Source organism: Ostrinia nubilalis, chromosome 15 (assembly GCF_963855985.1).
Source record: "Ostrinia nubilalis chromosome 15, ilOstNubi1.1, whole genome shotgun sequence".
NCBI classification, from domain to species: Eukaryota; Metazoa; Arthropoda; class Insecta; order Lepidoptera; family Crambidae; genus Ostrinia; species Ostrinia nubilalis.
The window spans coordinates 5,545,679-5,569,189 of record NC_087102.1 but is presented as its reverse complement, the minus strand read 5'-3'; the positions used below and the strand labels follow the sequence as shown (position 1 = coordinate 5,569,189).

The 23,511-nt window shown below is 35.6% G+C and overlaps 1 protein-coding gene across 1 annotated transcript; it reads right to left on the bottom strand.

Moving 5' to 3' along the window:
• Positions 1-1,766: 1,766 nt before the first annotated feature.
• LOC135078450 (protein odd-skipped-like) lies at positions 1,767-4,544 on the bottom strand. Its single transcript, XM_063973004.1, has 3 exons — positions 4,342-4,544; positions 3,350-3,944; positions 1,767-2,801 (listed from the first exon to the last, which is right to left on the bottom strand). The coding sequence occupies exons 1-3, from the start codon at positions 4,442-4,444 to the stop codon at positions 2,411-2,413; spliced, it is 1,089 nt and encodes a 362-aa protein (XP_063829074.1). The 5' UTR covers positions 4,445-4,544; the 3' UTR covers positions 1,767-2,410.
• Between the last annotated feature and the right edge of the window lie 18,967 nt (positions 4,545-23,511).

Sequence of the window (23,511 nt, the reverse complement as noted above, 5' to 3'; positions counted from 1 at the left end):
GCTATTTTAAAGCTCACTATTTGCTTCAAAAAATGTTTGAATTTTGTTTTTTAATTTATTATTACAGTTAGTAATTATTACAAACATTTAATGAAGATTACTATTAATATGACGCAAAAACAATCAAGGAACTATCTAACTACGGCAAGCTCAGAAATTATCAGCTTTTTGTAGCGCCTATTTTAAACTTATAAATTAATGTAGAGCCTCCTAAATATGGGTACATACTTATAACGATAATAATAATGTAGCATGTACAATATTATTTTACATGTCATCTTTATACTGAACAGCAACTATCAGAAACTCCAAAACCGTAAAGGAATAGAAAATCAAGTAAGCACCAATGACCAAATACGGTACGCGTAGCGACATCCTGTTGAACTAAGTGACAATTTACAGTTCGCACGGTGGCACCTAGATGTCGCTAGTAAGCAAATTATTCTCAACTTGGACTAATAAGTACCGCATAATGGATTTTGCAGGGTTAAACTGCATTAATTGATTTTAATATTAAGCTCTATGTTTCTATTAAGTCTATTGCATTTTGTTGAAAACTCTTCCCATTCGTTTACATAATATAAAGATTTATTAACTTTTTATTTCAATTACTTAGTAGAGTCATAGAGTACTATCATATCTTACGTTTGATGTTAATTAATGAATGTTTGTATTTTATGTAAATATGTTATTTCTTATTATAATACTATTTAGTTTCGATGAAAAACTTAAACTCTTTTACCAAATATGATTTTGAATCTTATTTATAAGTTATAATGTTTTATACTATCGAAAATTAGGTTTTAACTTTGAATTACTACTTACCTAATTATAGTATAATCAATATGCGCTATTTTCCTATTATCTTAATCATTTTTTACTATGCAAGGAATATATTAGTCGTTTATGAATAAATATACCTATTTATTTATTTATTGAAAAAGATATACACTATTTAAAAATATAATAATAATTGTTGGTTATATTTTTCTCGTTGGTTACTATAAGTAAAATATACTACTATTTTCTATAAGTAAAATCTACGGGCCAGGGTCAATTAACTATGTATGTATTTAGTTATTCCTGTTTTTTCTAAATTTAAAACTCTGTCATTATTTATAATTTATAATAAAATTTGGAAAAAGTGTATTTTATTTTTTGTAAATAAGCACCAAAAACAGTGTTCAGTACAAGTAGTACCTACCTAAAGTACAGTTTCAGCTACCGAATGCTAATACTCACTTTATGACATGTATTGATTTTTCTGTGATGAAATAAACAAACCAGTATTTTAGTACATAATGCAGTAGGTTTGTAAATGAATAAACTTAGTACGTAATTATGAAGTGAAAAGGGCAAACCCATTAATAATTATTTGTTAAAAAAAAGTTAAATATAAATGCTCAACGTTATGAAAGCAAAATCAAATATAAAAAAATAAACTTAACACGCCCCGTACCGGGTTCTAAGCGTTACTAAAATTTTACGCAACATTGAAACCTATAATTAATTTGGCTCTTACATTATCTTAAGATTCTGGTGGTATTGCACGAACCATGACGCCATAAATGGCCACAGGCCACTCTCTTTATGGATCAAAATTGCTTGCACGCTATAGCGTTAGGCAATATTAGTTTCCACTTTCATAATTTGGTTGATTATGGTAACAGTAACTATAGAGATAATTTGTTTAGAATGTGAGAGAATCATTGAATAATATTGATTCGTTTTTGTTTTTTTAAAGCCAGGTAAATAAAAGATTAGAATAATTTGCATAATTTTCTTAGTTGTTTTTATTTTTCTATAAGTAGCCTCGTCGACTTATTAGCTATCATAATATTTACAGGAATGTACAGAATATTACTACTAAATCGAATTGTGCTATTATAAATTAAAATTACTTTTACATCTATCAATTTGAACATTATCTGAAAAGCCTTACACTAATTTGGATGAAACTTTAAAACAAAGGTAATACTTTTCGGTAACTTTAGTTAACCACAAACTTAGGCTTAAAATCTATCACAATAAATAAACCTCTAGAAAAACATAACAATAAAAATTAAAATAAAAACAATAACATCAGTCTTTTTAGTCTTGAAAAAGATCGTTCAATCGTAACCAGCCTCCGTAGTTTGGTACCGTATGAAGTACATTGTAATTTGGCAAAGAGGTCGATGAATTACTATTACAATCAAAATAATGCTATGAATTAAATAATGACACAAAAGAAGACAGAGACAGAATACTCTACTAGTCAGTCGATGAGATATATCTTTGGTAAATAATAATAAATACTATAAGACTGATCTTTGATTTTGAAACATTTCTCTACTATATTCCGACGGATTCCATCAGAGAAGTAACGAATCATAAAAGCTATTTTATACAATCCAAAAGGCTTAAAGTTTTAACGTTTCATAATGTCCTCTATTGAAAATCCTAGCGTTCTTTTGGGTGCTTCTACAGGGGATTGGTGAGGACTCGCCAAGATCTGGTACTGCGCTGGTGGAGGTGAAGGTTTGTGAGAGAGATCCAACAGAGAACTCTCAGGGACCTGACTGGTTGATGACACTTCCTGGCAGCCTTCCAGATGGTCCAGGTGATGCTTGCTCACATCACTGTGCGTCAACAAATGGGTCTTCAAGTTCGATCTTTGGTTAAAACTCTTGTTGCACACCGGACACTTGTGGGGAGATTCTTCCATGTGCAAAATCTTGTGCACTGCCAAAGTCCGGGATTGGCAGAAACCTTTCCCGCACTCCGTGCACTTGAAAGGTTTTTCTTTCGAGTGAATATACCTGGAAAAATAGAAAACAAACGTTAGATAAAAGTCACACTTTCACTATTAGAAACTGACGATGCCTAACAGGTTTAACGTCTCAATAAGTAGAATAGCCGTTGCCAATGAAATTCAAAGTAATACCACATTACCCTGATAATGTATACAGGGTATAATGTGAGAAAAAAAGGAAGTTTGTCTCGTAAAAGCGAAGAAATATAACGTGTAATTTGTTCGCCGGCGGAGCAAGACAGATATGGTGATCGTAAAGAATGAAACCGGTCGAGGACGCGTGCGGCCGCCGCCTCGCGACCTCACAAAAAGTTTTACACTTTTAATTTATTTTTTTACTTTCTTATCGTCAACGGAGCTCGATGAAACACGTCCTAAATCACGTTGTTGATATTAGAGTGGTAACATTAAACGAAATGGAAACCCCATAAATAGGAGACTAATTACTGATACGGCTATCGTTATTGACGAGACAAAAACAAAAAGTTTTATGACACACTCAATGAAATGAGTTATATTTAAACCTACAATCATTATTGCAGAAAAAATATTTACCTATGATCTCTAAGGTGATCCTGTCTTCTAAACGCCTTCCCGCAAATATCACATGAATACGGCCGCTCGTCTGTATGCGTCCTTTCATGGATCAGCAAATTGTAAGACTTGGTGAACTGCCGATTGCAGTATTTGCAAATGAACTGCTTCTTGGGTCTCGCACCGGGGACGCCTGGTGCCCTCATTGGTGGCGGGTTCCGTCCGGGCATTCTTTGCGCCATGACTCCTGGGTATCTTAGAGAATGGTGGTAGAGAGCAGCGTTCCTGATCCACTGGTTGACGAGCATAGCGTGGTAGGGTGCTGAGGGTGGTAGTGTTGCGACTTGGGCTTGCGCTTGGGCTTGGACGTAGGCCGTCATCGCTGGGTGCGGATAAGTGGGTACTGGGGCTTTCTCGTAGGGGTAGGGGGTCTGCATGGCCGGTCGAGGGTAGGCAGCGTATTGCTGGGGTGCGGGTGGCGTCCACCCCGGTTGGTGGCGGGAGATGACGACGGCGGGAGGCGTGTCGTCAGTGGGCGTGTGCGGTGGGGTTGGCAAAGGGGGAGAGGGCCGTTCTAGCTTCACCAACGCTTCGATCGGGAAGTCTGGTGGATAGCCTGGGGAGAAAAAATTTTGCTGTTAGGGGACAATCACATATTGTACCTATATGAATAGAATTATCTTGTCAAGAGCTAATGTTATTATTGTGACTCCTTTTTCTTCAAATCCGTATCAAATCCTAATATTAAAAGAATTAAATCAGCTCTCTTATTTACATTCGCTTAACACCTTGTTTATAATAAAAGTACGAATGTTTATTTTATTACCTTTTTATTTCATACTAATCTCTATGATTTTCGCAATAAATTAAAAATATAACTGCAAATTCTTTATGCTTGAATTTTATATTGCTCCAAATCACTCATTCTTTTCAATGGTAACAATGTTTACGATAACAAATCTACAACTCCAAAGTTCAAACACTAAAACAACAAAATGCCAACAAATACTTACTGTGGCTATCCTCGATATGTTCCTCCTCCTCCTCAATGTTGATATCATCCGAAGAATCAACACTGTACGGCTTATCTTCCATGTCCACTTCGTAACAATCCATTCAAACGTTCACTGGGGCACAGCACTTTGGTATCACTGTTGTCACTTCCAAACCGGTTTGGGGACTGACAACCGGCTTGAGAGAGCGCGCGGAGCGTTATGAGTTTGTGTGCGTTGGGTGTTAGGAACTGCGCGCGCGACGAGGGAGGGGGAAGATCAAACGCGCCGCGGACTATCGGCTCCCTAAGCGGCAAAGCGCCTCCTAGTGGGCGGGGCTTACCGAGCTCTGCCTTCGGAATCGATTGGTCACCATCGCGAATCGACTTAAGAACTCATTCGTTTAGTTGCACAAAGTCCTTGTTCTCTTTCACTTTTGCATCAGATGGAACTTTGTCACTTTAGTAAAATAAAACTTCAGTCGTTTTGGTTTTGAGCGGTTTGCTAACTCAATGCAAATTTTTGGTGACACAGCGTCCCCTAGTGAAGCTATTAGGTGAGCGAATTGCTCTCGTAATTTCGTTTTGTAGGCAAGTCTTTGTACTGGAGCCTTTGTTCGGGCTCTTTGTAATTTGTATTTCTATTGCTTGCGATGTATTGCTGAACCAGACGCTATTGTAGAGATTTGGAAACAGTGAAAGCTCTAAGTGGCGATGTGTAGAGCTATTATGGATTGACCTAATTAGTATGTAGGAGGAATATTAATTCAGATATTTCGGTAAATTTTGTAAAAAACAAAGGTACTAAACTATGTAGATTGTAGAGTCACATTTAACAGATAATTTTTGAAGTTTATAAAGTAGTTATTAATAAAATTACAAAATATTTGCTATAAATTAAAGACAGAAACCTAAACTTCCCGTCATTGGACGCTACCAACCATTGAACAAAACACAATAAAACTGTATCACTAGAATTTATTTAAAACACTGTCATTGATCAATCATTCCAAATATTGATTATAATCACAGAAAAATCAATTGTCCCTATGATCATTTGTATGATCATTACCATACTGTCTCTTTTATTTTAGTGAATTCAATAGGGCATTTTTATTTAATTTAAATAATCCTAACTACCGAAATATTAACTATATTGGTACTTACCTCAATAAAAAATCACTTTCAAAATCAAATTCAACGAAAACAATCGTTAGAAAAGCGTCAATAATTTAATGACTTTGATTAATTGATATTCGGTGACTGGTTAAAGTACTTACATCTGTTAAGCCGCTTAATTGCACAACTAATTAATTAGTAATTAGGTGAAAGTAATTTCTTAGTGGTAATTATACCGGGGGACCTGGAGGCCTGAAATACAGGGTGACCCTAGTTTAGGCTCCAGATCGCACACTCAGAACAACAATTGTTATCTTCCAAAAATTTTTAATGTACTATAATGAGTGTCTGATAAAATAAACAAATTTTATTTTTTATATTTTTTTTTTATTTATACCACTCATGGCTACTTAACGTAAGTCCAATCTACTGTTCAAGGAAATAATGCATTCTATTTATGACTGTATGTAAATTGTAATGAATGAGATGTAAAACTATCCAATGTAAGATTATTACTAAATCGAAAAAGATAAATATAAATACATACGCTTCATAAACCTATACCGAACTTTTGCAACTTTGTAACCGGGATTTACTACTTAATCTGTAAATAAAATGATCTCACAAAAGGCATAGTCGGTGCAAATAGACTTATACAATCTTGCAAACAAAGAGGCTTTATAACTAACAAAAGGATCCCCAGATTAAAAACAAAAGCTTGCGCAAAACTAAATAGGCTTACCTATCCTAAACAAAAGGACTTGACATTCTGACTCTACCTGCCTCGATCACTCGCCCTGGGATACAACCATGAGTAAAAGAGAAGTCGAAGATGTGTCGATATGAAATCGAAGTATGTACTTCGATATGTTACGATGTTAAGTCGCACATTACATATTTTCTGAGATAGACGTTAGGAAAGGAAATAAGAAAAAAATTAAAACAGAGAAATAAAGACTTAACAAAACAATCATATTAAGTGAAATGGTTTGTCCAAAATAAGAGAAGAACTTTGTCGTATTAGTAGACTGCTTAAAAAAGCAAGTCAGTGTTGGGTACTTTTTTATAGGTAGAGCCTTGCTCAATGTACTTGCTCAATAACCTCCTGCCTGAAAGTAGTAAAGTCATGAATTTTCAGTTAAATTCATATCAGTCTGGGCTGGGATCAACCATCATAATGCAATAAGAGATTATTATTCAGAATAATCCTATCCATTAACATTTTCAGGATGCACACAAGAGTAATTCAAACACTGAAGAATCAAGTTTGCTAAAATATGGTTGAAGTATAAGATTGTAGCAGTGGCTCCATCAGATTTTAGGCTTAACACAAATTCAGTGCCAATAAAAATGTACTAAAACCACCCTAGAAAACCATCTTTTTTAATACGTTTATTTTATTAAGGTCATCAAGGTCACCAAGATCACACTGCACTTCTTTAATCGATCATGGAATCAATGAAATTGCCTAACGTAACTCTATCATGCACTAACGTGCATCTGTCTCCGAGTTTCTCTTCCAAACTTGAACTATCAAACCAACTATCGAAGTCTCTAAAACCCGTATTCACAAACGATACTTGCTTAAGTAAAGCAGCAAATCGAACGCACAGCGTTGAATAGAGCTCTGTGATTGGTCGTGTGTGACCCTGTGCGTCCACGCGCACTGTGAGACATCATAGTAATGTTAGTGAATACGGGCAAACCACAAGCATGATTTACATGTCGCGTGGATAGACGCGCAAACATGGCTCAGGTGGGGACGCGGTACCCTTTGTGGGACTTCAAAGGCGCCGACTCAAACATAAACTTGACTGTAACCCACATACGAACATCCCAAAATAAGCCTTAGCATACTAGTCATTAAGTTTAAATTTCGTTAGCATATTAACTAACTAAGGTCATATGCCAGTAGATACTTTGTACAGTCTAGCCGAGCTTGTTGCGTCGATTGAGCAATGTTAGCGAATTCGACAGAAGATGTTGACGAGTGTCATAATGGCTTTGTTATGATGGCCATTGTTAGTAATGTGATATGCGAAGGTAATGAGCTAACCGAGTTAGACATGTTTACATGACGTTTGTCATTCGTCATTAAGTAGGTGACGGTAATAATCGATGGATGATGAAAAATGGTAGTGGTTTCAACATTCAAAGTTAACTCTAAGTTCTCTAAGTGTTGAACTTAGAGAACAAATTACTTAGTTACTATAAAACTACAGTCTGTATCATAAATAATACAAACAATATGTAGGTATTTTTAAAAAATATTATTTTGATGTCAAAACAAAATTTTCCCTTATCTTATTGTTGGTTTTTAGCTTCTGTTTCAAAACAGTTTCTGTGTATAAATTCTTCGCTGAAGATTAACACGTCATTGTATAAATACAATGTGTTTTATCTGACTCGAGACAAGATAGGTATACTCTTAGTTTTGTTTGTTAACTTTTCCTTCATTTTAGTTTACTTATAAAATATCCCATTCTACTCGGCAGAGATTCGATTTTTATTGCTCTTAGCCTGTATCACATCTAATGAAAGTGATGATTAGGTTGAAGGTGGAAACAAATTTTTCTCGAAAGCTATCGAGAATCTAGCAATTTTACCTCCAAGTGCTAAGACATAACCATTTGCTTTGGCTGAAGTGATGATGATGTTAATGATTCATTTTGGTCTTTTGTGACCATTTATTAATGCAAGAACTATAATTGGGTTTAAATTCAGCACTCATTTAGTTACGAATTCAAAACATGAGAAACAAAACAGGCCCCAATATCAATCCCTGCGGAACACCAAAAAAAAAAAAAAAAGTCGTGAATCAAACTACTGCGAACATTTAAAATTTGCAACCAAAATTGCCACTTAATAGAGTTAAAAAGTTGATCGACTCTATTATTCACCCCTTTAAATGTTTCTTGATTAAGATTGTATCTGGTAATGTATGTTTTGCGTTCCTTTGATGCTTGAACGAGTATACAAATCGAATTAAACGGCATTTGCATCTGAGCAATCTCATTTTATATTTTTTAATGTTTTTTTTTTCAATAGTGTTATGACTACATAAATATTGTGTGTGTGTGATATATTATTTTCACTATCACAAAATAATATAAGTATGGACAAGGACATAATATTTTTAAGATATGTTGACGACGAATGTTGTGGGTTTCTACTGTAGTAAAATTAACAATTTGATTATTTTGCCTACATTTAAATACAGGTAAGAAAAATATGGAAATTTTTGTAAGATCTATCACGTACGCCACAAAAAATGTAGAGTCATGACAGCTTGGAAAATGCTGAAAAAATATTTTTTCTTCACTAGCAAATAAGATTAATCTAATACATCATAATATACCAAAGTCAGAGCAGCAGAGTTCAAATTACGACATAACGTTGTTTGTGGTACAGTCATACCTATTTAATTAGAGTTAAAACAGCCCAGATAAAGACTAATTGCTTCTAAGTTTTTTACAATCGGATTCCCCATACGACAGTACCAATAAACAAAAGATTACAGCAATTAGGAATAAAGCGGTCAAAGTCTTCCTAGTGTTGTTCAAACAAATTCTAATGTTCACTCTGATAAACCTGTATTCATAGCGATTTAGATCTGTTCAAATAAACATTGCTGTAATATAATTAAAAACGACTATGATTTTACTCAAATAAATACCCAAATAAAATTCATGATGATGAAGCAGTCCGTAAACGAACTAATGTCGCTGACATAGCCCGACGGTTTAGCAAGCTGAAGTGGCAATGGACAGGGCACACAGTACGCAGAACTGACGGCCGATGGGGCAGCAAGGTTCTGCAGTGGAGACCGCGTACCGGAAAACGCAGCGTGGGACGTCCACCCACAAGGTGGACCGACGACATCATAAAGGTAGCAGGAAAGCGCTAGACGCAGGCTGCTACCAATCGGGTAACATGGAAAGCATTGGGGGAGGCCTATGTTCAGCAGTGGACGTCCTATGGCTGAGAGAGATGATGAAGCAGTATTTTATATCTTCTCATTATCATCATCATCCGGTCTAATTTATCAGAGGCATTAGTAAAATATTATATTCCAGAGGCAGACAGAATATTTGGTCTACGCTCCCCACGCTACTTTGCCAGATGGGCTGGGGATTTGCACATTTCTCTCTTATGTCACCTTCTACGATACCTATGTATTAAACTCTAGTAATAAAAATCCTGACAAGAAGTTAAAAAGAAACTTTTGGTGGATTCGCATTTGTGACGAAACTAAATCCACTCAAACGGCGCCGTAGAGCCAGGCTGGTAAAACACTAATTTTATAAGTAGCCTACATTTTAATTACAGTGCAAATATAATAAATAATAAAATAGCAGCAGACAAATAAAAATGTCGAGATGATAACCGGTAATTAAATACTTCTTCATTTACATTCTGATAACAGCAATTATCATGCTTAATTTTTTGAGGATGATTGTGTGGGTTTTCAAAGAGAACGGATTAAGAATTTAACTGTACTTGAAGTTTTAATAGTATAGACCATGACGTCAAGGTAAACACTATGGGGTCTTATATAGTTGAAATAGAAGCGAATTTGCAACGACAATTGGGAGGCTGTTGTGCAGTCGTCTGTACATGTTAACATACTCGTAGCTCTACTAGAAATGTAGCAAAAATAAAAAATTGATAATCACAATGTGATTTATTTGCATACTTTATATTTGGAATGTTAGCCTAACCGCAGACGCAGACCACCGACTTTTAGTTGGCCAATAGTTGGGCCCGATTTTAATTTGTATGAAGATCGGCCGGTACCAAATCGGTGTAATGTGCGCACTTTCATAAATCTCCATACTGAATATAACAGTCTGAACCAACTATCGCCCGACGGATTAGCAAGCTGAAGTGGCAATGGGCAGGGCACATAGTACGCAGAACTGACGGCCGATGGGGCAGAAAGGTTCTGGAATGGAGGCCGCGTACCGGAAAACGCAGCGTGGGACGTCCACCTACAAGGTGGACCGACGACATCGTAAAGGTAGCAGGGAAGCGCTGGACGCAGACCGCTGCCAATCGATCAACATGGAAAGCATTGGGGGAGGCCTATGTTCAGCAGTGGACGTCCTATGGCTGAAATGATGATGATGATGATGATGAACCAACTATCGGCTAACTAATAAATCGATAGTCTGCACTCTGCACCTAGGCTCAAATTGCTCATATTTGGGCTACACCATGTTTTATTTACATGCTCCTAGCTAGTGAGACTGCAGTTTACGAGAGTTAAGTTAAATTTTAAGCCAATTCTAAAGCATAGGTAATATTGAAGATAGAGAAAGAAAGGATTAGACGTAAGCCAATTTCAGCCTTTTCTTTTGTAATAAGGGAACAATTCTGCTGGGCTAAGCCCTTGCGCAAGTTAGGTTGGTTTACCTTTGTTAAACTATTGTTCTTGCACGTCCACAATAATATTATTATCTATTTAAGACTTTACTTTTTAGATGCTTTTAAAATATCCGTTTTTCCACCTCAATTTTATATGAAATTGCTCATATTAATCTAAAAGTCACTCATACTTTTTGCCTCTACTTTATCAAAAGCTTTCAAATTATTTAAACTAATTAAATATCGAAGCCAAACAGAGTCAAGAAGGCACAGTCAAGGAGCAGGTATCATCATCATTACCCCATGACTCATAATTATAATATGCAATTCCTACTTAGTGTACCTACTTAGTATGATCTAATTAATTATCACCTTTAATGGTAAACATTTTTGGAATTAACGCTGATCTTATAAACGTGAAAATGTGTAATAGATTGATTTGTTTGTCACCCATCAATGCTGGTTAATTCAAATGCATTAGGTATATTCTACTTGTCATTGTAGCTATTCAATAGGTTCACTATAAGCTGCGCTCAATAAAGTGCACAATATTGTGTATTCTTCTTCTTCTTCTTCTTTTCGTGTCGACAATAAACCAGTGTCAGCCCAAAATTGTCAATTAATGAAGCAAGATATGGTGGCCAGTGGGTTTTTAGGATTTGATAACAGCTTAGACATCAGAATTATTCAAGCAACTTTGATCAAAATTTACACGTTCGAAGACGCAGGCAAAAAGTTAGTTAATTCATACTTAAAATCTCAGCAAGTAAAACAGCCAGTCCGCTGTATCTTATCGACGAGTTCCCAACAGGTAAGGTTACTCATGTTTACACTGCCATTACAATAAATGGCTCAATATCGCTCCAATTTCCTCCGGCTCAAAGCACCGACTCGGCGACGGACAAAAACAATGGACAATACCCGTCTGCGGGTGTAAACAATATTACAATATTGTATACAATAGAAATAATAGCATTAGAGCGCATTATTTGCCACCGTTTGCTTTGAAAATGCCGAACTACCTGACGCTTATCAGTGGAATACTAGAAAAAATTAAACAAAATGAACAAAGACCTCGTATGACCTGGGTGCGTGACCTTTTGTAAAGACATGTATGTTCCTCTATTGTGTTGGGGTCATGCAGTCACATTAGCTGGTATTTTTCAGTAATGTGAACCTATTGTTGCCCCAATTTCATAAAATATGGCTATTGTTAACACATGTTATCAATTTGACCTCTTCTGAGAATTTTCAGAAAGCAGGAAAGTGTTGAAACTATAAAACATGCATGGGTGTAGTACTATTGAATGTGTGACCTTTTGACCTCAATTTTAGAAAAAAACAGGTAGACCTAAATTATTTAACCTTCTAAAATTACACGAAGATCCGTGGTGATATTTTTCTGTTACAATTTCTACCTTATCAATATAAGTTTGCAATGTTAACTAAAGGTTATCAAAGCATCTACTCTGATGATGCACACGGATTGCCACATCTCTGATTGTCCCCTCTTGACTAACAAAATAAGTACTTAGATAGAAAAATATTACAAATATTAAATTCACAATACCTACGAGCATAGACATACCTTCTAGTGGCAGTAAGGTTCGTCAGTTATGTTTATCATAGAAGGTTACATTATTATCATCATCATTTCAGCCACAAGACCGAACTGCTGAACATAATATTATGGCTCTCCCAATAAAATCCACATCGCCTAGTTGGTAGCGGCCTGCATCCAGCGCTGCAGCGCCTTCCTGATACCTTTATGAGGTCGCCAGTTCACCTAATGTGTGTGTTTTTATATTTTCCGGTAAGTGGCCTCTACTTTTACATACGAGTATTTTTTTAATTAACAAGTTCTACATAATGTCATCCATATTTACTGGTAAGTAAACAAATTAGCAATTTTGTTTTCAAAGTTCTCTACTTTCATTCAATAGTCCCGACAAGTATCCCCACGAAATACGACAGATTACCTAGACCGATAGTCACTTCTAAACTCTACCAGACGACTATACATATATTTGACGTGCAAAAATGAACCTTAACTGATCGATAGCTCAGCAAAAGCCGCCGGTAGTTTATTTAGAATGCTCGTCACATATCTGTACTAACATTATCATTGTGTGATGGCTGAAAAGCGTTTATAATTCGCTGATTAAGCAGCGCTGCATTACATTACAACGCCGACACATTAACTGCGGTGTTTGTGTGCTGCATTCAAGGCATAAGCTGTAGCGATTTAGTAATATTAAGTTCATTAGAGCTTCATGCATCATAAGCCGTCATCGCCATCTGGCGCATAGGTTCGCGAGGCACAATCGACATGTGATGACAATGATGTTGATGTTAATGATAGTGGTGGCTTCTCTCTTCTATTATATTTTTATGGCGCAATTAAGGTAACACCAGAAAAAAAGAGTTGTATTTTCTTCAATGTTTGCCTATAAAGCTGATGCACCTAAAATTACATCTTGGTAAATTTTGTACGCTAGTCGTACTAGCGAAATCGATGGACGTTATTGGCGTGTTCTAAAGTAAGATACCTAAAATGAAGCCTTGCAAACCACAAACTGAGTGTGCTATGATGCTACACGTATGTCGTACGTGCTATGAAGCGCGTTTAAATGAACCGCTTTTCGCTTATGAATCGCCAACGGGCTTGATATAAAATTGATAGACGCGCGCGATAGCGCTTGTCACAATAAACTAGTGATCGCTATTATTTTACCATACTGTCTTCATACGATAACACTGTCAAGGATTTAGCGTTCAGGATTAATTAGGTCATTCAGGGCGGATTCCCTTTGTTCAGCCGACTTTATCGCTGAAGTGAACGCTCATGATTTCAAATCGTTTACTACTGGATTAGTTGTTCCATTATTATCTTCATTTGTTGTTGTTAGCAATGCAATTATCTATTTTTATGATATCAAAGTTAAGAGCATGATTTTCCTTGAATAATATCATACTTATTGACCATTTATTACAAACAGCGTGCCCTTGATACCAATGGATAGGCCTTGATTGTTGAAGATGCTTTTTCTTTTCGATTATAAGTATATTTTAACGTCCGCCCGCAAGTAGGACAGATGCCCTCGTAAAGGTTACAGGAAGGCGTTGGACAAGCTGATCTGGAAATTATTGGGAGAGATCAGCAGTGGACGTCCAGTGACTGAAACAATTATGACGACTTTTGGTCGTCGTCTTCTTGTATTCCTAATTTCCTTCACCACTCGTTATCATTCGTTGCAGAGCACCTTAATTCTTTTCTTCTCAGAAAAAATGACACTTATAGGACAAAGGTCTCTCTCAAGGTTTTTAACATGATCGGCCCTGTGTTGCTGTGTCTCATCTGACGCTGCATCTCATCATCAATTAGGTGAAATCAATGTCAAAGATAGACTCAGTCCCAAATACAAAAACATCAGTCAACGGCAGCTATATCTGTCTATGATTTATCTATACCTACCTTATGAGGTGATTGCGAACCTTAAGGTGCTACATTCCCGCTTGCCAGTTAAGCATTTAAGAAAAACAATTACAGATGCTGTTTCCGTCTACTCATACATTTATAGAACTACAAAAGTATTGGGAACACCCCAGAAGATCGGCAGCAAGATTAATTCCCTCATCGATAAGCCACCATGTTTCATTCCAAATCGATTCAACGATTGTACAACGAAATTCTGTCACGAAAATTCACTAATTTGTCACATTATCGCCCATATCGGCGACATCAAACGGCTCGCTATAAAATATATCAACGGCTACCGTAAGTGCGGCCTTTCAGAAGTCCGATAGCAGGCGGCGCCCTTTGATCTGTTATTTCGTTATCAAATACTCTGAATCGATATCGCGACTACCTGTGTATTGTTCCGTGGATACATTACGTATAATCTGGGGTGATAATAGATGTCAGTGCAAGTACGCGATATGTATGAAGGATCTTAATTTAGCTCCTGAGTGATGGTTGAACTTGATAGTTAAGTACTCTTGATGAACGGTTTTGTCCCGCTTAATTGTCTTATACCTCATGCATTTTCCATTCCAAAAATACCTATGTGATTTAAATCGTGCCTTGGTAAGGACTTTGCTTACAAACCAAAGCTTGACTGATGAACACGAACTTCAGAGGTTATACTGCTCAAAGCTGTAAGTTCGCTCGTAGTCATTGGGAAGCCTGTGTTGAACAGTGGACGTCATTGCCTAAAATTTTGAAGATGATATAACCGGTAATATTTTTCAAATCATTGACAAGTTGATCAATATTATGAACCTAGAAAAAAACAGGCAAATGATGATGAATCAAACTTAGTCATTAACTGCCTGTGGCGCCTCATATTTCTCGAAGGTAAAGGGAATATCCTGAATTCATTAAAAGAATTACTTGAGAGCCGTCATAACCATTTCATTTATCTGATAACCGTCGCCTTCAAACGTTCCAACCTGGTTAGTTTTGGGATTGTCCATTCATAAAGTATTTCGGGTTTTCCCAGACAGACTGAAATTATGTTATTAAAGACATTTACATTAAGTGTAGGTTAAATCGGAGTTTTTGAACGAAAGGATGAGCGTTTGTTACCGCTCTTACGCGAAAATTACAGGACTTATTTAGATGAAAAATTTACTTAGTTAGCTATAATGTAATGTAGGTACTCGTACATCGAAATAGTCATTATTACTTAACTAAGGTTTATAATTTGTCCAGCAGTGGATGTCATTTTTCTGAAACTAACGAAGGCTGTACTTGGACGCAGTTGCGATCAATAGCTAGTACCTAATATGGTATTACCTGAAATAAAATCTAGATGAAATAATAATAAAGCGAAGGTTATCTTTGACTGTACCCAATCATGCAATAATTTCCCAGAATCAGTCTCTATCTAATCAAAACAGTAGGTGATGGTATATTTTGATTACCACAGAAAGTATGTCTATGTACAGACGGCACATCAAGCTTAACCTACTAGCATCTTAGGCCATTGTAATAAGAACTATATTAGAACAAAAATTTAACAGTAACTATGTTTGTAGAGTCCGCTGATAAATAAATAATGGATTTCAAAACAAAGTCTAAGGCGATAATGCTGTAGACTGAAATTGATTGAATTGAATGTCGAAAAAATAAAATAGCAACTATTTGGCTGTAGACTGTAGAAAACTACGTCGAAAATATCATATGCGTGGTTTATTTATCCAAATATCCAATAATTTAGCGAAACCAAACATAGAAAGAAGCGCCACTTGCTCACTTAAGCAAACAAGCAATGGATTCGTCAGTTTGGTTTCAATTCCCTTTCACGTTGCTAACCTCAAACATTTTGTAGTTTGGAAATTTCATTCATAAAGACAGTCTAAAACCAATATTTGCTTACGATGCTGCGTCAAAACATCAACTTAAGCGAACCATTTTGAACTCTATCTCATAGAACAGAAAGTTGTAATTACAAAGAACAAGAATGGGATGGTTAAAGTATACAAACCGAAATGTTGCACGCTTTGACGCCACTTAAGACCACCCAGGTTGAAGTTTTTGCACTAGTTTTAGATATTGCAGTTTATTTTTTAAAACTGCTGAAACAATTTAATGGGTTGTTTGTAACTGTACATAAAATTTATTTGTTAAATACTTAGGGCATTTTTAAGAAAGAAAGAAAGAAAAAAAATCTAAAAATATTGCTAACTAAATGCTATTTAAGTACAAAATTAAATATCCCACGACCACGAGTCCTACAAAATACATAACCGATATTTTCTTGCGCAAATGTGTTAAAGTTTTTACGTTTATTTATAAAAAGTACATAGTTGTAGAAATCCTTGAGGGAATTGTCCAAAAGCTTTGGCTGAAACGATCTAAGTACCTACTGTTAAAGTGACTCAAAACGAGCTCGTGAAAAAAAATCTCATATAAACAAAGTCGATACATCGACAACCGACATCTAAACGCAACTGTCGCTCATTTTTTTCATTCACACACAAACTGCTGTTAAAAGTTGTAATAACAAAACACTCACGACTCACGCGCACGCTCGATCGACCAAAGCCGTATCGACGCGATCACACGAGTTTCAATGCGCTCGTCACTTCACTACCGCATTTGTCACTTCGCGACATAAAATTAAACACACTTGATACAAAATGACGTAATTTCACGCGATTTTGACTTCTATTGTTAAGTCGAGGACCACACATCGCACTTTTGAAGCGCTTGCGCAGTTCAGTAGTTCGATATTACAACGATCTGTCAATTGCGGAATAAATAAATGCCTATTCATACATTTGGGCTGGTTTTGCGTCAGTCAAATTCCAATCGATCCGTAAATCGATTTGTGGGGAAAGTGATTACGTCTTCGAATTGTTTGGGATCTTTTTTGGGATTTGTATAAAATGTATGCGAGTAAGTATAGAGCTACACATATTATTGCATCTTGTATTATGTATAGTCTTCTTATTTAGATGACGATCAAGATTAAAACTGTTAAAGGCTTACATTTTCGCTTTAACTTAAAGCGAAAATGTTAAGTTGAAATCAATCTAGGTAATTAATTAGGTGCTACCGACGAAAACTAAGTTATCTATAATACCTCCTTCTGGCGTAGGTAGTCGAGTAAAAAGAGTCTATAATGAAAAAAGATTCTTATCGATCTTTCAGAGTATGTTAACTAGGATTGCAATATCTAAATTATTTTCAGTTTCGCTATAAATGTTACTAATAAGTAGAAGAAAAAGTTATCATCACTCTCATAATATTTCCCTCTAAACTACCTACTAAAAGTGGCCTTAAATCTTGCCAATTAAAATAAATCCGTCCCGTGCAGACAAAATCACGATAGTCATTTACACCTCTTTGTAGGTACTTTCAATGTACACAAAGAGCAGAAAACGTTCTATCGTCACGTGACAAATGTATGGGTGTTATGGCTTGTACACTTCCAAAATCATCCGAAAACCCAAGAAAAGATCAATTTGAACTCTAACTTCATGACAATAAAGACTGCATAATGTTAATGGGTCGCCACATTGATGTTGACGATACATGTTTGAGCTCCAAGGGTCCCCTGTTTGAACAACAAATTAGTTCCATTATACGCTTATAAGCAGGGAGGAAGTCACAAAGTAATATACGAGGGTAGTTACAGTTTTAATTAATGTTCTTTGAATAACGATCGTCATGAACACTATATGGATACCCTTAGGTATCAATAAGATAATATGTTAACTTAATATTGCTTAATAGTCTATCATCAGAATTGAATAAACTTACTTCTTAATTTAAAAAAATATATAAATATATTACACAAAGCTATTCACAAGTGTAACTTTGCTTATTTCACGGAGTTAAAGTCCAAAAAATAAAAAGGAATAAAAATGTACATTGCTTTACTAAGGAAGCCGAAGGAAAGTAATTTCTACATTATTGGCCCAATTAAAAATGAGTTTTTTTTTAACTGATAAATATTTCTAAGGCAATAGACCACCACGAAACAAAACTAGGTAGGTACCAACAGGCAATAAAAATCAGCGATAAGCTGCAAAATTTTGCATAACTCCCAAAGCTTTAATACTGGCGCACTAGAAAAAGTGTAGCAAAAAGTCTTCAAAAATCGGCCTGCGCCCATCGGCACCCTTAAAACAATTTCAAAGATGGAATAGGATGAAGTAACAAAGGTGGTTGTAAACATCTATTCTTCCCTACAATAAACTCATTGGGTCCTACTGTTCCAGTGTATTGTATACTTCCGAATTGTAAAGGACTATTGCCTAGGGTCCATTAGCGGCGTTACAGCAAAGGCGATCCGACATCTTATCCTCACACTTTTGCAACGCAACAAACTAAAATTGCGTAAAAATTCAAATAAAAATATCTCCTATTGTTTGGTGGCGAAAATAAAGAGCTAGGAGAAATTTTTATTGCGCAAAATGTTTGGACGTAACTGAAGCTACATTTCACCGTTAAGTTGTCAGGTACTCGTTTGCAGAATTAGTTTACGTAAATATGCAGTTCGTATGATAGATAGAGAGTCTAGTTACGTAATAATTTTGCATTTAGCAAATTAACCTATAAAGTAGGCACTCAGATATAATAGCTACCATGTCATGCTAAGAAATAATAAAAACTATGTATTGTGATAATCGCACACTGGCACACAATAGCTTTAAATTTTGATTACTTATAGATAGCAGGGTGTATAACCTCCTTCCACTGCCTTTAATTTAAAAATAGGTATTATAAAAGCATTACGAGTAGGTAAGTATCATTTAAGTATGCTCTTGATTTTTCCATCACTAACTGCTTAAAATTTTCGTGCCATTTTTTTCTTTTCGCTGCATCTTTAGACAATGATGACGTATAGAATGATGTACACACCTAACGAAGAGAAAACTTTATTGTATTGTAATGTATGTTAAATATGTTATACTACATCTCCTCAACACCAGCCGATATCAAAATAAGAACACTAGCAGTGCCCGCGACTTCGTACGCGTGAAAATCATTTTTGCTTTGCACCTGTTACTCGTAGCGTGATGGTATATAGCCTATAGCCTTCCTCAATAATAAATGGGCTATCTAACACTTAAAGAATTTTTCAAATCGGACCGATAGTTCCTGAGATTAGCGCGTTCAAGTAAACAAACAAACAAACAAACTCTTCAGCCAGGCCTGTTCATCTCCACGAGTTTACATCGAAAACAAAACACGCACGATGGCCCACCTACAGGATACTATTCGACAAGGCCTCACATACGAGCGAACATTGACTCACGCACGCGTATTCTTGTGTATGATGGAAGAAAATAAAATGGTATACTAAATGCTGTGCAGTATTTAACTGTCTAAATAATAATAAAAACACAGAATGTACTTTTTTAAGTTGCCTCAAGACACTGAGAGGTATAAGTAGTTAATATTATTCATGATAATTCATGCTAAATCATGTATTTCCTCCGCCATTTTCCGCAGTTTGGCACCTCACGTCACATCATTTTACCGAAGTCAGCCCTATAGCTTCGGCGCAGTGCCGATCACTGACGTTTGTCAACAAAATGGTGCTTGACTCTTGAGACAGGCCAAATTACACCATATTGTTAATGACATTGAGCATAATTTTTTTTAAATACCTTTGCGAAGTAAAACTTCTGTACGTAGTACTTATTATTATTCTGTGCTTCAGCTTTATAAATTAAGTATAGATTTTAGAACATTATCCTGAAGTGATAATAGGAAAATCTATACATGTTTAGAACGTGTATAAGTACCTACCCTGAAAAGGGCCTACATAAAGAATTATTTAGATTTGATACTTGAATCAAATCCAAATTCTTTATGTAGGCCCTTCTTATCAACATGTTTTAGAAAGCTGAAATAGGCCAATATTAAAAAGCGTTTAGTTCCAAGCGTTATGAACTTTTAACACAACTTAAAGAGAAACTATTCATCTCAAAAACATAAAAAAGTTTAAAAACTACATTTTCAAAAACTTTTTTACTGTTTTTATTTGCAAATCCATTAGAAAGCATCGCGATTTAGATTTTGACCCTATTCTTTCTCTTACCGTTACTTTTATAGTTATACAACCTTCCACTGCTCTTATAACATTTCTTCCTTGCACATGTTTCGGCCCTTACGTTGTTTTTTCTATGCTTACGGTAAATGTAAGGAGTTTTATTATAGACTTTTATAACTCAGCTACTTTCTTTCCGTTAGTCAAATTTTGCCCTTTGAAAATGCCGACGAGGTTACAGTTTGAACAATAGTAGACAAAACAGTGCCGTTATGTGAAGCAGTTAGGATGTTGGGGCAATAATCAGGAGTCAGGTTTTGGAAATTTGTATCGAGGTAACGGCGCTCGTTGTACTTTGCTACAGTTAGGCCAGTTCTGCGTCATAGTTCGAAAAAATCATCGTTATCAGTCGAATTTTAAAATGTCTGAAATTGTGATTGTACTATCAGCAACGTGGCATATATTAGCACGAGACAGAGAACTCCTACCTTTCGAATTAATTTGTGTGTCAATAAAGTATTAATTTGTAATTATTATTCTACCAAGAACATACTTTAATACCAGGAGCTTTATCGCTAATTCAATATTCAATTATTTAATACTCAGCACACAATGCCTAATTGTATCGCCAGCTCTATAACTTATTGTTTATTCATTTACATGTTATTAATTAAGGATCTAGAATGTCACTCCAAAGATGCCTCCATCAGATCAGTGGTTCTAAAATAGCGATAATGTATGTTTCATAATTTTGTGTGACCTAACCTAGTGCCGACCACTGCTGGACAAACGCTTCTTCAAAGGATTTCCACAACTAACAATCCCACACTTCCACGCTAACAAGTTCCCGTGAACTTTTCCGGATCGTTGATTTTACCAGAATAAACTATAGGAACCATATAAAACATATAAATGTAGTCATTTTAGACCCACAGGTCCAGACTTTTTCATTATTGTAATGTTGAAATGTGATGTATACGGATAGGTTTATAATACCTATCCCAATTATTAGTAATCTTGAATTTCAAACCTGATATTGTCGCAAACTAAACACGTTACCTATATAATGTTTGTTGATGCATCACATCTTATACTTACATTGACTTGGTATTAAGCATTTGAAAAAAACTGTACCTACTAGTATGCCAATTTCTTTTGCTGTGTACTAGTGTGTACACTTCTCAGAACATTTTTTACATTTTCAAGAAACAAATTAACTAATGTTTCATTGCCTTTCCTTTATTCTGCAAACTGTGTTTGTAATTTGTTTCTTAATGCAACTCTTTCATTTGCAATTGTTAAAGTAATTACGAATCACTAAAAACCTTCAAACCGAAATAAAAAGCCAGACATTAGCAAACAAAACTTAACTGTAAACTACGCTTTGCAAATGAAGAAATAACTGTTTTTTATAAATTTTATAACTAAAGGGTTTGCGATCGCAAAAACTGCGCAATAAAAGGAAATAAAAATCGAAAATCGCGCAAGGGTTAGCAATTTTTGACAAAAACAATCAAATAAACGCTCCAAACAAACTCATTGCAATTAGGAACCTTCCACTTGGCTCTAACGCTCAAAATCGTTCTTCAAACAACTTCTTCGTCGCTGTTCTAAACTGTTATGTTCCACTATTTACCCTTTAGCTCACCGTAACTAAGACCGTTTGTTCAAACGGGTTTCAAAGACAGTTAAAAGGGACCGCTAAATGAGTTAAAGAAGAAAGAGTTGCATTTAAACGGTACGTCCTTGGTCAATTGTTTGTGAAACTTTTGTGCCGTTTGCGCGAAACTGTGTAACCATAAATTCTATTTTGTCCAAATAAAGGGGTAGCTTTTGTAGCAGAAAGGGTAATTAGGATGTAAAAGTGAAATGCAGTGTATTCTGTCGCATTTGCAATGCTCCATTAGACGGGAAGGCCAGTAAAAGGGGTACTTTCACTGAGACAATTTCTATTATAACATTTGTATTGGGATCATTGTTTGAGATACCTATTTGAATTACGACTTTTTGGTTCATAAATTAGATAGTACAGTTATTTTTTTGGATGGATGTGGTATTTGAAAGTATGATACATTTCCCAAGTCCTACAGTTTTAATCATTGTACCTGGTAATTGAACATTGTAGATCTAATTATCATTTTTAGTTTTGAAGAAAATATCATTAAATTAGATCATATGTGAGATGATGAACTTGAAACACTTCTCTTTTGCCTAACATAAAAAAAATGAATTAATTGGGCAGCGTAGAAAATTATGACTATGAACACATAAATATCGTCACTTGTTTCACAGTTTATAAGCTAGAAATCAGTTTGGTAATTGTTTAAGCTTCTCTTTTTAAGTTTCGCTTCTTACACTGTTTTCTTAAAATTATTTGTCCTTACTAAATCTGCACAAAAATATGCTTCAGTAGCAAAAAATTGTTTAGTCATCTGTAATATTCGACCTTTAAAAGCGAAACTGTTTATTGGTCCAGAAACAAAGGAGCAAACAAACAGTACACAATAGAACATTCCGTTGAAAGTAAGAACAGTTATCGACTACCATGGAAGTTTGTTCCAATAATTTGCTCCACATTTGAAATATTTATTGGTTCTCATAAAGCTCCTAGGAAAAAACGCGTAACTGTCGACAGACGTCTCGAGTTTGTATAACGGACCTTGAAATCGAAATGCTACAAACTTTTGGGGCATATTCTCAGAAATTTAAACCGAAATTGTGACAAACTGCGGTATGAAAAGCGTGAAGAGGTGTACAAAGGCGCGTGGCGTGTAAGCGTGCCTTAGTATTTTGACCATTTGAATAAGCATGGAGAGAATCCTCACCAGAATGATCATTGGACTGTAACTGTAGCTTGGCAGGGATCCAATGGCGACAATATGTCGGTGATGCGCGTGAACAAAACAGTTTAGTCTCTATTCTCATTATACGACAAAGATGTGGAAACATAATGGTAATGATAAAATGGAAACAGAATAGCGGACTCGTGCAAAGCGTGAGAGATAAAAAGCAAAAGTTTTTATTTTTTATTTGTAGAACAATATTGACATTGGCAGATGAAGAATGTTATTATTTAACGCAAAGACCATATCGGCTATGTTAAGTGCAAATAAAAAACAATTGAAATTTATGGGACCATAAGTATCAAAAATCAAACTAAGATGTAATTTAGATAGTAAACACTTAAAATACTTGAA

Excerpts from the sequence above, each read along its gene's own strand:
- LOC135078450 (XM_063973004.1), bottom strand. The coding sequence starts at position 4,444 with ATGGATTGTTACGAAGTGGACATGGAAGATAAGCCGTACAGTGTTGAT. Across the intron at positions 3,945-4,341 it reads ACATATCGAGGATAGCCACA|GCTATCCACCAGACTTCCCG; the intron begins GTAAGTATTTGT and ends TTTTCTCCCCAG. Across the intron at positions 2,802-3,349 it reads GATCACCTTAGAGATCATAG|GTATATTCACTCGAAAGAAA; the intron begins GTAAATATTTTT and ends CTATTTTTCCAG.